General features: G+C 42.4%; 1 protein-coding gene across 1 annotated transcript in view; it reads right to left on the reverse strand.

Moving 5' to 3' along the window:
- The window catches only part of LOC140194753 (tomoregulin-1-like), a 287,906-nt gene that overhangs the window by 12,330 nt on the left and 261,109 nt on the right, over window positions 1-14,467 (reverse strand). Inside the window, exons 7-8 of the mRNA XM_072252017.1 lie at window positions 14,141-14,197; window positions 4,054-4,168 (exon numbers count right to left, since the gene is read on the reverse strand). Of these exons, the coding sequence (XP_072108118.1) occupies window positions 4,054-4,168; window positions 14,141-14,197 (172 nt within the window). The remainder of the gene's footprint in view (window positions 1-4,053; window positions 4,169-14,140; window positions 14,198-14,467) is intronic.

The following is a 14,467-nucleotide window of genomic DNA, read 5'->3' on the forward strand; positions in this document are numbered from 1 at the left end:
GAAAAGGGCCTTTGACTCACACTGCCTGTGGTGCACATGATGCCAAATTAAACTCTCAGTCCCTCTCTCTATTCTCTTGTCATCTGTTCTCATTCACTGTAAATTAATGGGAAGCATCCTATCCAGATGTAACATGGCTTGGTATGGCATCTGCTTTGCCCACGACTGCAAGGAATGCAGAGAGTTGGGGACACAGCTCAGCACATCACAAAAAACAGCCTCCACTCCATAGATTCTGTCTACACCTTGCGTTCTTAGTAAATCAGCTAACATAATCAAAGACTCCACTCACTCCACAGTTCTATCCTCTCCATCCACACACCTCACTTTTTTGATACAACAGCCTGGAAACATGCACCACCAGACTCAAGAACAGACTACACTATTATATGACTATTGAATGATCCCCTTATATGATAAGTTGGACTCTTGGCCTCACAATCTACCTTGCCATGGCCTTGCATCTTAATGTCTGCATCTTCTCTGTAACAACAGCACTTCACTCTGCACTTTGTCGTTACTTTTCCCTTGTACTCTGATGTGATGAATGACCAGTATGGATGGCATGCAAAACAGAAGTTTTTCACTGTATCTCACTACAAATGATATTAAAACAATCTACCAACTTCAAATATAATCAGTTTCTACCTTTTCCTATAACAAACAAGAGAAAATCTGCAGATGCTGGAAATCCAAGCAACACACACAAAATGCTGGAGGAACTCAGCAGGCCAGGCAGCATCGATGGAAACAAGTACAGACAACATTTTGGACCAATACCTTTCGGCAGGACTGGAGAGAAAAAGATGAGGAGCAGATTTAAAAGGTGTGGGGAGGGGACAGAGAAACACAAGGTGATAGGTGAAATCTGAAGGGCGAGGAGATGAAGTAAAGAGCTGGGAAATTGATTGGTGAAAGAGATACAGGGCTGGAGAAGAGGGAATCTAATAGGAGAACACAAAAGGCCATGGAAGAAAGTAAAGGAGGGAGGAGCACCAGCGGGTAGGCAAGGAGAAAAGGTGAGATAGGGAAAAGGGGATGGGTAATGGTGAAGGTGGGGGAAGGGGAGACATTACCGGAAGTTCGAGAAATTAATGTTCATGCCATCAGGTTGGAAGCTACCCAGACAGAATGTAAGATATTACTCCTCCAATCTGAGTGTGACCTCATCACAACGGTAGAGGAGACCATGGTTAGATATATTGGAACGGGAATGGGAAGTTGAATTAAAATTGTTGGCACTTGGAAATCCCACTTTTTCTGGCAGGTGCTCAGCGAAGCAGTCTCCCAATCTATGTTGAGTCTCATTGACATACAGGAGGCCACACCGGGAGCAACAGACACAGTATATGGCCCCACCAGACTCACAAGTGAAGTATTGCCTCACCTGGAAGGACTGTTTGGGGCCCTGAATGGTACTGAGGGAGGAGGTGCCAGGAGAGAGATCTGTGGGGAGGGACAAATGGACAAGTGAGTTGTGTAGGGAGAAATTCCTACGGAAAGCAGAAAGTGGGGGAGGGAAAGATGTGCTTAGTGGTGGGATCCCATTGGAGATGACGGAAGTTCTGGAGTATTATGTGCTGGAGGTGGGGACTGGTGGGGTGGTAGGTGAGGACAAGAGGAACCCTATCCCTGATAGGGTGGTGGGAAGTTGGGGAAAGAACAGACATGCATGAAATGGAAGAGATGTGGCTGAGAGCAGCATTGATGGTGGAGGAATGAAAGCCCCCTTTCTATGAAAAGGAGGACATTTCCTTCATCCTAAGAGCAGATGCAGCAGAGATGGAGAAATTGAGAGAAGGGGATGGTGTTTTTATAAGGAACAGGGTGGAGAAAGGAATAGTGCAGGTAGCAGTGGGAGTCTATGGGTTTATAATCAATATCAGTAGATAAGCTGTCTCTAGAGATGAGAAAGGGCAGGGAGGTGTCGGAAATGGAGCAGGTAAGTTTGAGAGCAGGGTGGAAGTTGGAAGCGAAGTTGATGAAATCTACGAGCTCTGCATGGTTGCAGGAAGCAGCACCAATGCAGCCATCAATGTAGCTTAGGAAAAGTGGGGGGTGGACACCTTATTTTCTCTCTCACCTTGCCTGCCCATCCCTCTATCTGGTGCTCCTCCCCACTTTATCTTTCTTCCAGGGCCTCCTGTCCTCTCCTCTTAGACTCCCCCTTCTCCAGCCCTGTATCTCTTTCACCAATCAACTTCCCAGCTCTTTACTTCACCCCTCCCCCTTCTGGTTTCACCTATCACCTTGTGTTTTTCTCTCCCCTCCTGCCACCTTTTAAATCTACTCCTCATTTTTTTTCTCCAGTCCTGCCGAAGGGTTTTGGCCCAAAACCTCGACTATACTTTTTTCCATAGATGCTGCCTGGCCGGCTGAGTTCCTCAAGCATTTTGTGTGACTTTCTACCTTTTCTTGTTTAATTCCAATACTGTAACACTTTACAGCACCAGTAACCAGGGTTCAACTCCCACTGCTGTGTGTACATTCTCCCTGTGACCACGTGGGTTTCCTCTGGGTGCCCTGATTTCCACTCACGTCCCAAAGGTGCACGCAATAGTAAGTTGTGGGTATGCTTTGTTGGCATGAGAATCATTGTGACATTGTGAGGTGACCCAACACACCCTCGGACTGTGTTGGTCATTGACGCAAATGACGCATTTCACTGTATGACTCAATGCTTGGATGTATATGTGACAAATCACGCTAATCTTGTCATCTTTAAGTACTTGCAATCCTTACAGTGCAAGCTGTTATTCATACTCAAAATATACCTTACGTTAATTTGTACTTAATGATCTTCTACATGAGAACAATTTACCATCGTTACTTATAGAGTACTGATTTATTAGCCAGATTTTATGATACGAATATACTTAACCTCCTGGGATTTGAGTGAATCCTGGCAACAGGTTATTTTTAAAAGTAGTTATTTTGTGAAATATGATGATGATTATTTCTTATCCCTAAGAGATTAGCAGTTGTTGGTCAGTCTTGTTCACAGTCATATCTGTTCAGTGAAGTCAAGCCTATAGTCCACTGGGGTTCCAGAAGGGAATTAGATATATGGAAAGAATTTCAACAGTTTACCCAAGGGAATGAATGTTTTGACAAGAACAACATTTATATTATCGGAATGTCACCTTTGAAGAAGTATCAAGCAATTTCATGCTACCAGTTACCTTTATACTCCCAGTCAGTTTGTGATGGTAAGATTATAAATAACATGAATAGTGCAGTATGTAATATCACACATTTATAGCTATCAGAAATCTTTCTGAAATATTTTTTATTGCTTGACCTGGAAAGCATTCCTTTGAGCTAGCTAAGGAGCTCTTGGTAACAACATTGGAGACCGAATCTGCCATTGTGGGTCTACCACACGGAATGCACATACAGATCGGTTTTGCACTTGCGTTGTTTTACAGACCAGTTTTCATCCCTTGCTAATTAGCAGGCCTGCTATCTTGAAAGTAACTTTGCATATGTGGGAATTGTAAGAAAAAGGTTTTAAATTAAATAATTCGAGGCAAAACCATAAGGGAAACCATTTAAGGCAAAAATTACACCATCTGACCAATGTACATAGGGTCTCATATTTCATCTTATAGAAATAATTTAAAGCGGCATTTATAGATTGTGGATTTATCAGAGATGTTCACAAATTTGAACAAAGCAATGTACTGTATATTCATCAAAATGTTTAGATTACTCTACTTATTACTCAGAACTTGAATATTCAGTTATAGCAACAAACCAACAGTTATCTAGCACTAAACCAAATTATTTTCCAGTGACCTAATAATTGTTTCACATATTAAATTAGCTCAGGTTATGCCCATAAAATGTGTAAATGCTAAACAAGTGATCTGGCATATTTAAATATCACCAATTAAAGCATTCTTCATGAATATCTGTAAGTAAATTATATGCTATATTTATTTGTGGGTACATTGTGAATCCTTGGCAAAAATGAATAATCTAGACTTGTACAGCATGTTGATCAGCAGCCTATTATATTGACAACAGGAGAAGAAACTATCAGACACTTACAGACACGATGTCTCTCGACGAGCGTAAATATATTCACATTTACCATGCATGCAAACGTGTTCTGAACAAGGCTGGTAGTTTCCAGTGTACATATCTTCTCTTTGATCACTGGCATCTTAAAGTAAACAAACAATTGTCAGTATTATCTTCACTCCTCTCTTTTGGTACAAGTTTCCTGCTTTTGTTGTCATTCTGGTATTCATGGTACAGATAATTTTCAAAACGTATTTAGAGTAATTTAAGTTAAATCTCTTCTATCTTCAATTGTGTTTTACTAACTGTCGTATTTCATTCAATAAGGTACATGCTTTTCCCTTCCATGTTTGCTGAACATGCATCACAGTAAGATACGTGCTCTGAAATGGCATACTCCATTCACCAAGATGATGAATACATGCCTATCTGCCATAAAGGGAATTGTTCCTGAGCATTGCCATCTAAGACCACTCTGCAGTACATAAGTATTTTCAGCATGCTTCAGACTTGGGACTTCCAGGTGTACATATAAAAACAGATATGTTTGCTGTTCTATTTGACTGTTAAAAGATGAGGTCCTTTTCCTTGCTCTTGCAGGTTATGAGAGATATTTACATGGGACTGATACTCCTCTTTAACACGCACAAAATGCTGGAGGAATTCAGGCCAGGCAGCATCTATGGAAAAGAGTAAGCAGTCAATGCTTCAGGCCGAGACCATTATTCAGGACTGGAAAGGGAGAAGAGTAGTCCCTGCATGTTTGCTCAACATACATTACAGTAAGATGCCTGCTCCTCTTCTTTGTATTTGGATGCCAAATAGGTAGAGCATAAATAATGCACCACTGGACCTGATTTTCTGGATTAAAGACGTTAGTTTTAATTTGGCATTATCCCATTGAAGTCCATGCTTTCACTGGGTCTCATGGCTGTAGGTGTATTTTGAATATATTAATAGCCTACATATTTATCGTTTGTTGCAAATTTTCATGAGGCATGCAACAGCAGCCAATCAGAGCAAGGATTTATTAGCAAGGACGAATTAAAAAAGCCAGGCCCAAATGGACCAGCCTTTGTTTGAGTGGGCAGTGTTAGAGTGGGGATTAGTATTCACTTCGAGAGGACTAGAATATAAAAGCTTGAATGTAATGCTGAGGTTTTATAAAGCACAGGTGAGGCATCACTTGGCAAATTGTGAGCAGTTTTAGGCCACTTATCTAAGAAAGGATGTGCTGACATTGCAGAGAGTTCAAAGAAGGTTCACGAAAATGATTCTGGAATTGAAAGGCTTGTCATATGAGGAGCATTGGATGGCTCAGTGCCTCTGCTAACTGGAGTTCAGACAAATGAGGGATGACCTCACTGAAACCTATCGAGTGTTGAAAAGCCTCAACAGAGTGAATGTGGAGAGGATGTTTCCTATGGCGGGCAAGTCTAAGGCCAGAGAATACAGCCTCAGAATAGAGGGATGTCCTTTTAGAACAGAGATAAGGAGGTACTCATTGAGCCAGAGAGTGCTGAATCTGAGCAATTCTTTGCCACAGGCAGCTGTGGCGGCCAAGTCATTAGGTATGCATTCTTGATTAGTCAGGGCTTGAAGGCAGGAGACTGGGGCTGAGAGGAAGATGGATGAAATGGCGAAGCAGAGTTGATGGCCCAAATGGCCTAATTCTGCTCCTATATCTTAGGGTCCTTAGCTTTTTGAGACTTCAGCGAGGAGAGGCCTGAGTGAAAAAAAGGCTCAAAGCTGTGGGTAGGCTGTTTTCCAGTTTTTATTTATTATTTCCTTCTTTATAATGGAACAGCTGGAGCAGTGGGGATGCCAGGCAGGATAGTGGAATGCTCCTCTTGTGGGATGTGTGAAGACAGGGAGATCTCCAGTGTTCCTGATGACTACAATTGCGAGAAGTGCATCCATCTGCAGCTTCTAACAATTCGCGTTAAGGAGTTGGAGGTGGAGGTGAATGAACCCCACCAGATTATTTGGGAGGCCTAGGGGATGATAGGCAGGATATATAGAGAAGTATATATAGAAATATTTTAAAAAGGATTAAACATCAGAGGTGCAGGGGTACTTAGGAGTCCTTGTGCAAGACTCCCAGAAGGATAATTTACAGGTTGAGTCTGTGGTAAAGAAGGCAAATGCAATGCTGGCATTTATTTGAAGGGGAATAGAATATAAAAGCAAGGAGATAATGCTGAGTCTTTACATGATACTAGTCAGGCCACACTTAGAGTATTGTCAACAGTTCTGGGCTCCATATCTCAGAAAGGATGTGTTGTCATTGGAGAGAGTCCAGAGGAGGTTCACGAGGATGATTCCGGGAATGAAGGGCTCAACATGTGAGGAGCGTCTGGCAGTTTTGGGCCTGTACTCACTGGAATTTAGAACAGAGGTAAGGAGGAATTTTTCTAGCCAGAGAGTAGAAAACCTGTGGAATGCTCTGCCACAGACTGCGGTGGCGGCCAGGTCCGTGCCTATATTTAAGGCAGAAGTTGACCGTTTCCTGATTGGTCAGGGCATCAAAGGATATGGCGAGAAGGCAGGTGTATGGGATTGAATGGGATCTGAGATCAGTCATGATGGAATGACAGAGCAGACTCTATGGTCTGAATGGCCTAATTCTGCTTCTATGTCTAATGGTCTTATGGTCTTAAGTAGTTACACCCAAGGTGCAAGACATAGGAAACTGGGTGACAGTATGGAGGGTGAATGGGGTTAAATAGTGCAGAGTGCCTCTGTGGTCATCCCCCTCAACAACAGGAATACCACTTTAGATGCTGTTGGATAGCAGTGGAAAGCCACAATCGTCCACTCTCTGACACTGTGTCTGGCTCTGTGGCTCAGAGTGGAAGGGGAGAGAAGAGCCGAGCTGTGGTGATAGGGGGTTCATTAGTTGGGCGAACAGACAGGAGGTTCTGTGGGTGAGAATGAGATTCCCAGATGATATGTTGCCTCCCTGGTGCCAGGGTCCATTATATCTTTGATAGAGTCCTCAGAATTCCCAAGTGGGAGGGTGAGTAGCTGGAGGTCATGGTTTATATAGGTACCAATGACATGAGTAGGAAGAATCATGAGATTCTGCAAAATAAATTCAGGGAGTTGGGTGCTAAGTTAAAGAACAGGACCTCCAGGGTTGTGATCTCATGATTGCTATCTATGCAATGTGCTAGTGGGGCCAGAAATAGGAAGATCTTACAGTTTACCATGTACCCAAAGAGTTGGTGTAGGAGGGAGGGCTTCAGATTTCTGGATCATCCGGCTCACTTCCATGGAAGGTGGGTCTGTACAGAAGAGGGCTAATATCCTAGCTGGAAGGTTTGCTAGTACTGCACGTTATTGGGGGGGGGGGCAGTGTGGGGTTAAACTGCAGTTGCACAGGGATGGGAACCAGAGTGCCAGAACAAGTAGTGGAGAGATTGTGGAGCCAGATGTTTTTCAGACATCAAAATCAGGAATCAAAACATTGAGCATGGTGGGAGTAATGTTCTGAGCTGCATCTATTTCAATGCAGTAAGTACTGTAGGAAAGGCAGATGATCTCAACACCTGGAATCATGATGTTGTAGTTTGATTACGATCTGATAGTGAGATTTGGTTTCTGGAGGGTCGGGACTAGCAGCTCAATGTTCAGGGGTTCTGTTGTTTTAGATGTGATAGAGCAGCAGGGATTAAGGGGGGTGGGGGTGGTATTACCAGTCAGGGTAAATGTCATGGCAGTGCTCAGTCAGGACAGATTAGAGAACTCATCTAGTGAGGCTAAGTGGGTGGAATTTGGAATAAAAGAAGTATGACCACATCTTTTAATCTATGTTATAGACCACCCAACAATCGTGGGATTTAGAGAAATAAATCTGTAGAGAGAGATTGCAAACTGTTACAAGAAACATAAAATCAAAGTCAAAAGTCAAGTCAAAGTAAAATTTATTATCAAAGTACATACATGTCACCACATACAACCGTGAGATTGTTTTTCCTGTGGGCATACTTAGCAAATATAAAGAACAGTAACTGTAAACAGGACCAATGAACAACAAACTGTGAAAATGCAGATATAAATGAATAGCAATAAATAATGAGCATGAAATTATAAGATAAAGAATCCTTAAAGTGAGATCATTGGTTGTGGGAACACCAGAAGTAGAATGAGTACCTGATGGTTGAGGGGTAGTAACTGTTCTTGAAGAGGGGTAGTAACTGTTCTTGAACCTGGTGGTGTGAGTCTTGAGGTACCTGTACCTTCTACATGATGGCAGCAGCAAGAAAAAAGCAAGGCCTGGGTGGTGAGGATCTGTGTTGATGGATGCTGCTTTTCTATGGCAAAGTTTGAGATAGATATGGTCAATAATTGGGAGGGTTTTACCCATGACGTACTGGGCCAAATCCACTACATTTTGTAGGATTTTCCAGTGGTATTGGTGTTCCCACACCAGGCCATAATGCAGCTAGTCAGCACACTTTCCACCACACATCTATAGAAGCTTGCTAAGGTTTCTGATGACATATCAGTTCTCCGCAGACTCCTGAGGAAGTAGAGGTGTTGTTGTGCTTCCTTTGAAATTATATTTACGTGATGGGTCCAGGACAGGTTCTTTGAGATAGTATAACCCAAGAATTTAACATTGCTGACCCTCTCCATCTCTGAAACTCCGATGATTACTGGCTCATGGACTTCTGGTTTCCCTCTCCTGAACTCTACAATCTGTTACTTGGTCTTGTTGACATTGAGTGAGAGGTTGTTGTTATTACACCACTTAGCCAAATTTGCAATCTCCCTCCTGACTGCTGATGCATCATCACTACCTTTGATACAGCCCACAACAGTGGTGTCATCAGCAAGCTTGTATATGGTGTTGGAGCTATACTTAAGCCACACAGTCAAAGATGTAAAGCAAGTAGAGCAGGGGGGCTAAGCACACATCCCTGTGGTACTCCTGTGTGGATGGAGATTGTGGAGGAGATGCTTTTGCCAATCCAAACTGGTGGAGATCTACAAGTGAGGAAATCCACGATCCTATTGCACAAGGGGGAATCGAGACCTGGGTGTTGGAGTTTAGTGATTAGTTTTGAGGGGATGATGGTATTGAATACTGAGCTATATCAATAAAGAGCATCCTGATGTATGCATCTTTGCTGTCCAGATGCTCCAAGGTTGTGTGAAGAGCCAATGGGATGGCATCTACCATAGACCTGTCGTTTCAGCAGGTGAATTGGAACAGATCCAGGTTGCCACTCATACAGGAGCTGGCATACTTCAACACCAGCCTCTTGAAACACTTCATCACTGTGGATGTAGGTGTCACTGGTCAATCGTCACTGAGACAGGTTACCACACTCTTCTTGGGCACCAGTATGATTGAAGCCTGCATGAAGCTGGTGGTTACCACAGACAGCTAGAGAGAGAGGTTAAAGATATCTATGAATACACCAGTCAATTGGTCAGTAGAAGTCTTCAGCACTCAACCAGGTACTCCGTTCTGACTGGATGCTTTCCTTGGATTCACTCTCTTGAAGGCAGTCTACACATTATCTTCAGATACTGTGACCAAAGGATCATCGGAAGACAAAAGGTTGTGATAATAGGTGATTTTAACTTTGCACATGTTGACTGGGACTCCCATTCCGTAAAAGGACTAGATAGATAGAGTTTGTCAAATGTGTTCAGGAAAGTTTCCTTAATCAGTACAGAGAAGGTCCAACAATGGAGTGTGTAATGTTTGAGCTCCTATTAGGGAATGAAACAGGGCAGGTTACAGAAATTTGAGTCGGGGAGCACTTTGAATCTAGTGATCATAATGCCATTAGTTTAAAAGTAATTATGAAAAGGATAGGTCTGGTTCTCAGGTTGAGATTCTAAATTGAAGAAAGGCCAATTTTGATGGTATCAGAAAGGATCTGGCAAGTATGGATTCAAAAGTGAAATTTTGAGAGTGCAAAGCTTGCATGGATCACACACAAGGCAAGGATCATGCACAAAATACTGGAAGAACTCAGCAGGCCAGGCAGCATCTCTGGAAAAGAGTAAACTGTCGACGCTTCCAGCCGAGACCCTTCATCAGGACTGATGAGGGGCCTCGGTCCAAAATGTCAACTTTACACTTTTCCATAGATGTTGCCTGGCCTGCTGAGCTCCTCCAGCATTTTGTGTTGCTTGGCTTTCCAGCATCTGAAGATCTTTTCTTGCTTGTGAAAAGGCAAGGATAACAAGTTTTCTAGAGATACTGAGGCCTGGTTAAAAAAACGAAGGTGCATAGCAGGTGTAGGCAGATAGGAACAAAAGAGGTGCTTATTAAGTATAAGAAATGCAAGAGGACACTTAAGAAAAAAATCAGGAGGGTTAACAGAAGGCAAGAGTTTGTTCTAGTAGACAAGGTGAAAGAGAATCCTAAGGGCTTCTGCACAGTTGTTAAGGGCAAAAGTATTGCAAGGGACAAAATTGGTCCTCTGGAAGATCAGAATGGTAATCAATATATGGAGCCAAAAGAGATGGAGGAGATCTTAAATGGACTGTCTACATCTGTATTTACTCAGGAGATGAACACAGAATCTATAGAAGTGAGGCAAGGCAGCAGTGAGGTGATGGACTCTATATAGATTACAGAGGAGGAAATGTTTGCTGTCTGGATGCAAACTAGAGTGGACAAACTGTTCTTTCATATCCTGTGGGAGGCAAGTGCAGAAATTGTAGAGGCCCTAGCAGAGATATTCAAATCATCCTTAGCGGCAGATGAGGTGCCAGAGGATTGGAGGAAAGCCAAAGTTGCTCCATTGTTTAAGAAAGGCTTTAAGAATAAACCAAGAAATTATCAGCTGGTGAGCCTGACATCAGTAGTGGGAAAGTTACTGGAAGCTATTCTAAGCGACTGGATATATGAACATTTGGATAGACAGTAACTGAGCAAGAATAGTCAGCATGGCTTTGTACGTGGTATGTCGTGTCTAAGCAAACTTACAGAAGTTACCAGGAAAGTTGTTGAAGGTAAGGCAGTGCATGTTGCCTACGTGGACTTCAGCAAGGTATTTTACAGATCCCACATGGGAGTTGGTCAAGAAGGTTCAATCACGTGGCATTCAAGATAAGGTGGTAAATTAGATTAGGTGTTGGCTTTGTGGTAGAAGCCAGAATGGCAATAGATGCTTGCCTCTCTGACTGGATGCCAGAGACTAGTGGAGTGCCACAGAGATCAGAGCTGGGTCCATTGCTGTTTGTCATCTATATCAACGATCTAAATGATAATGTGGTTAACTGGATCAGCAAATTTGCAGATGACACCAAGACTGGGGGTATAGTGAACAGTGAGGAAGATTATCAAAGCTTGCAGTGGGATCTGGACAAGCTGGAAAAATGAGTTGAAAACTGACAGATGCAATTTAATGCAGACAAATGTGAGGTGTTGAACTTTGGGAGGACCAACCAGGGTAGATCTTACAAAAGTGAGTGGTAGGGTACTGAGGAGAGCAGTAGAAGAAAGGGATCTGGGTATATAGGTCCATAGTTCATTGAAAGTGGTGTCACAGGTAGATGGGGCCATAAAGAAAGCTTTTGACTCATTGGCCTTCATAGATCAAAGTGCTGAGTACAGGTGTTGGGGTGCTACGTTGAAGTTATATAAGATGTTGGCAAGGCCTAATTTGGAGTATTGTGTGCAGTTTTGGTCAGCTACCTACAGGAAAGATATAAGTAAGATTGAAAGAGTATAGAGGAAATTTACAAGGATGTTGCTGGGACTGGGTTATGATATTGAATAGGTTAGAACTTTATTCCTTAGAACCCAAAATATTGAGAGGAGATTTGATAAAGGTACACAAAATTATGAGGAGTATAGATAGGGTAAATGCAAGCAGGTTGTTTCCACTGCAGTTGGATAAGATTACATCTAGAGATCATGGGTTAAGGGTGAAAGGTGAAACATTTCAGGGAAACATGAGGGGAAACTTTTTCTTTCAGCGGGTGGTGAGAGTGTGGAACAAGCTGCCAGCGCAAGTGGTGGATGCGATTTTGGTTCAACATTTAAGAGAAGTTTGGATTGGTACATATACGGGAGGGATATGAAGGGCAATGGTCCGGGTGCAGGTTGATGGGACTAGGCAGTTTAATTGGGTCAGCACGGCCTAACTCAGCCAGAGGGCCTATTTCTGTTCTGTAGTCTTCTATGACTCCGTATGTAGCATCAAACAAACTTCCATTCACACTGTTGTAGTTTGTAAAACACTTCGTTGTTACAATTTTGAATTACAGATTATAGTGTTAAAGATTTCAAAAATAAACCCACAGACCTCATGTGGTTTCAGGCCTGAACCAGTGAAAATAAGGAGATTCTGAATGGTCTTTCCAAAATTTGCTCGCAACTTGTCTTGGAACATGTTCAATGGACTTGCTGTACGCTTCTTTCAATCTTTCATTATTTAATTTAATTGTTTTATAATATTCTAAATGTATAAAAATGAGTAGCTTCATGCCTCATTCACTCACAATTCACCTGCCCACATACTTTTAAAGTCCATTGCTGCAACTGGGCTCCTGCCAGTGTGAAAAAGTGTTTCCTTCTCTTTAGTTTCATTGATTTGTATCAGCAAGAATTCATTCAGAATGAATTCTTCAGCTGACTCACGGCTTTGTAAAAAGTAAAAAGCTGAAGTATATGCCTCGAACATGTCACTTACTGATGCACAGTGAATGGTATGCTTCTGTGGCTGAAATCAATGTAGCTCCATTTTGGGAAATGCAACAAAAGAAAGAGATGGCAGCTCTCTCACTGTGTTATTGCTATTCACAACAGGGCATTCGGGACTATCTATCAGTCATCAATCAAACATATATGCTCTATGCCTGTCATTTGATTGATGGAGGCAGAAGCAGCGGAATTGAAGGAAGAGGAACCCTGCACGAAACTGGTTGTGCCTTCCAATGAAGCAGCTTGCCACAGCTCATTTGAGAAATCAGCCACAATCAAATATTATTATGGCAGAGAAAGTTTCTTGATAAGCAAGATGATGAAAGGTTACTGTGAGTATGTCAGGATTCAGAATTGAGATTTCTTCGGGTTAACCATGATCAATTTAGATGGGATTGTGGAGTCAAGTGGCCTACTTCGGCTCTCGATTCACATGTTCACTGTGTTCCACTGTATCCATTATAAATGGCAAGAGTGGAAGGCTGCAGGAGGAGTGTGGGACAGGTGGCAGAGAAGGAGTGCCGGGGCAGCAGGTGGCCCAGCCCTGAGACACCACGCAAGGTTATTTGATTTATTGATCATTACATAATGTCTCCCTGGTGCTTTCTGCTCCCTCCCCTCTCCCTTCTGCTTTTCCCAACCATGATTCCCCTCTCCCTGCCTCCTTCACATTCTAAGTCCACAATAAGACCCAATTCAAAATCAGGTTTATCATCACTCACATATGCCATAATATAAATATTTTTTGTGGGAGCAGAACAGTGCAAAACATAAAATTACTATAATACAGTGCAAAAGTCTTCAGCTCCCTAGCTGTATATACGTGGGGCGGCACGTTAGCATAATGCTTTAGAGTACTAGCTGCCTGGGTTCAATTCCCACTGCTGTCTGAAAGAAGTTTGTATGTTCTTCCCCATGATTGTGTGGGTTTCCTCATGGTACTCCGGTTTCCTCCCGCAGTCCAGAGAATTAATTGGCCATGATAAATTGTCTCGTGATTAGTCTGCCTAAATCGGGGGTTGTTGGGTGGTGCAGCTCGAAGGGCCAGAAAGCCTATTCCACACTGTGGTAGATAAATAGATAGATAGACAGATCGACAGAAAGACTTTTGCACAATATATACATTTCACCTTGTCTAAGCTTCATTTTCAACTATGTATCATCAACACTATCAATGCAGCAACACAAGGTAATCTCCTGGCCATCGAGCTAACCTATCATGTTATACATACCATCTTAGCAATTATATTCCAGAGACAAAAGTTATGCTAAGTTTAACTAAGCAGTTCTATAATAGCTCTGGGGAGTTCACTTAGCCCAGTTTAAGATGGAGCAAATCTGCAGTAAATGAAAGTGTGTGACCTCCCCAATTCTGGCTTATTCAAATAAATCATAGTATATTTATGCCAGTCACAAAGGGAAGTTCCTGCAATTTACCTTTAATTTCTGTTCCCAGTTGAAATCCATTGTCCTTCCCCAAAGAACCAGCGTCATCTAAAAAGAAGCAATATTACATATAAAAGGCTATCGGCAAAATGATTCATGGCCAACTAAAACCAAAGATGCTGGTCAAGCGGGTTCAATGGAGGAACAAAAACATCAGAGTTAATGTTTCACTTCGACAATCAGTTGTCAGAACTGGGGAAGGTTAGAAATAAAGTTTTAACTGTAAAGGAAGTGGGAAGGAGAATAAATACCAAAATAGAATGTCAGCTTTAGGATGGAAAGTACCAGAGAATTGACACTGCACACAATGTGCTGGAG

Source organism: Mobula birostris, chromosome 3 (genome assembly GCF_030028105.1).
Source record: "Mobula birostris isolate sMobBir1 chromosome 3, sMobBir1.hap1, whole genome shotgun sequence".
Classification (NCBI taxonomy): Eukaryota; Metazoa; Chordata; class Chondrichthyes; order Myliobatiformes; family Myliobatidae; genus Mobula; species Mobula birostris.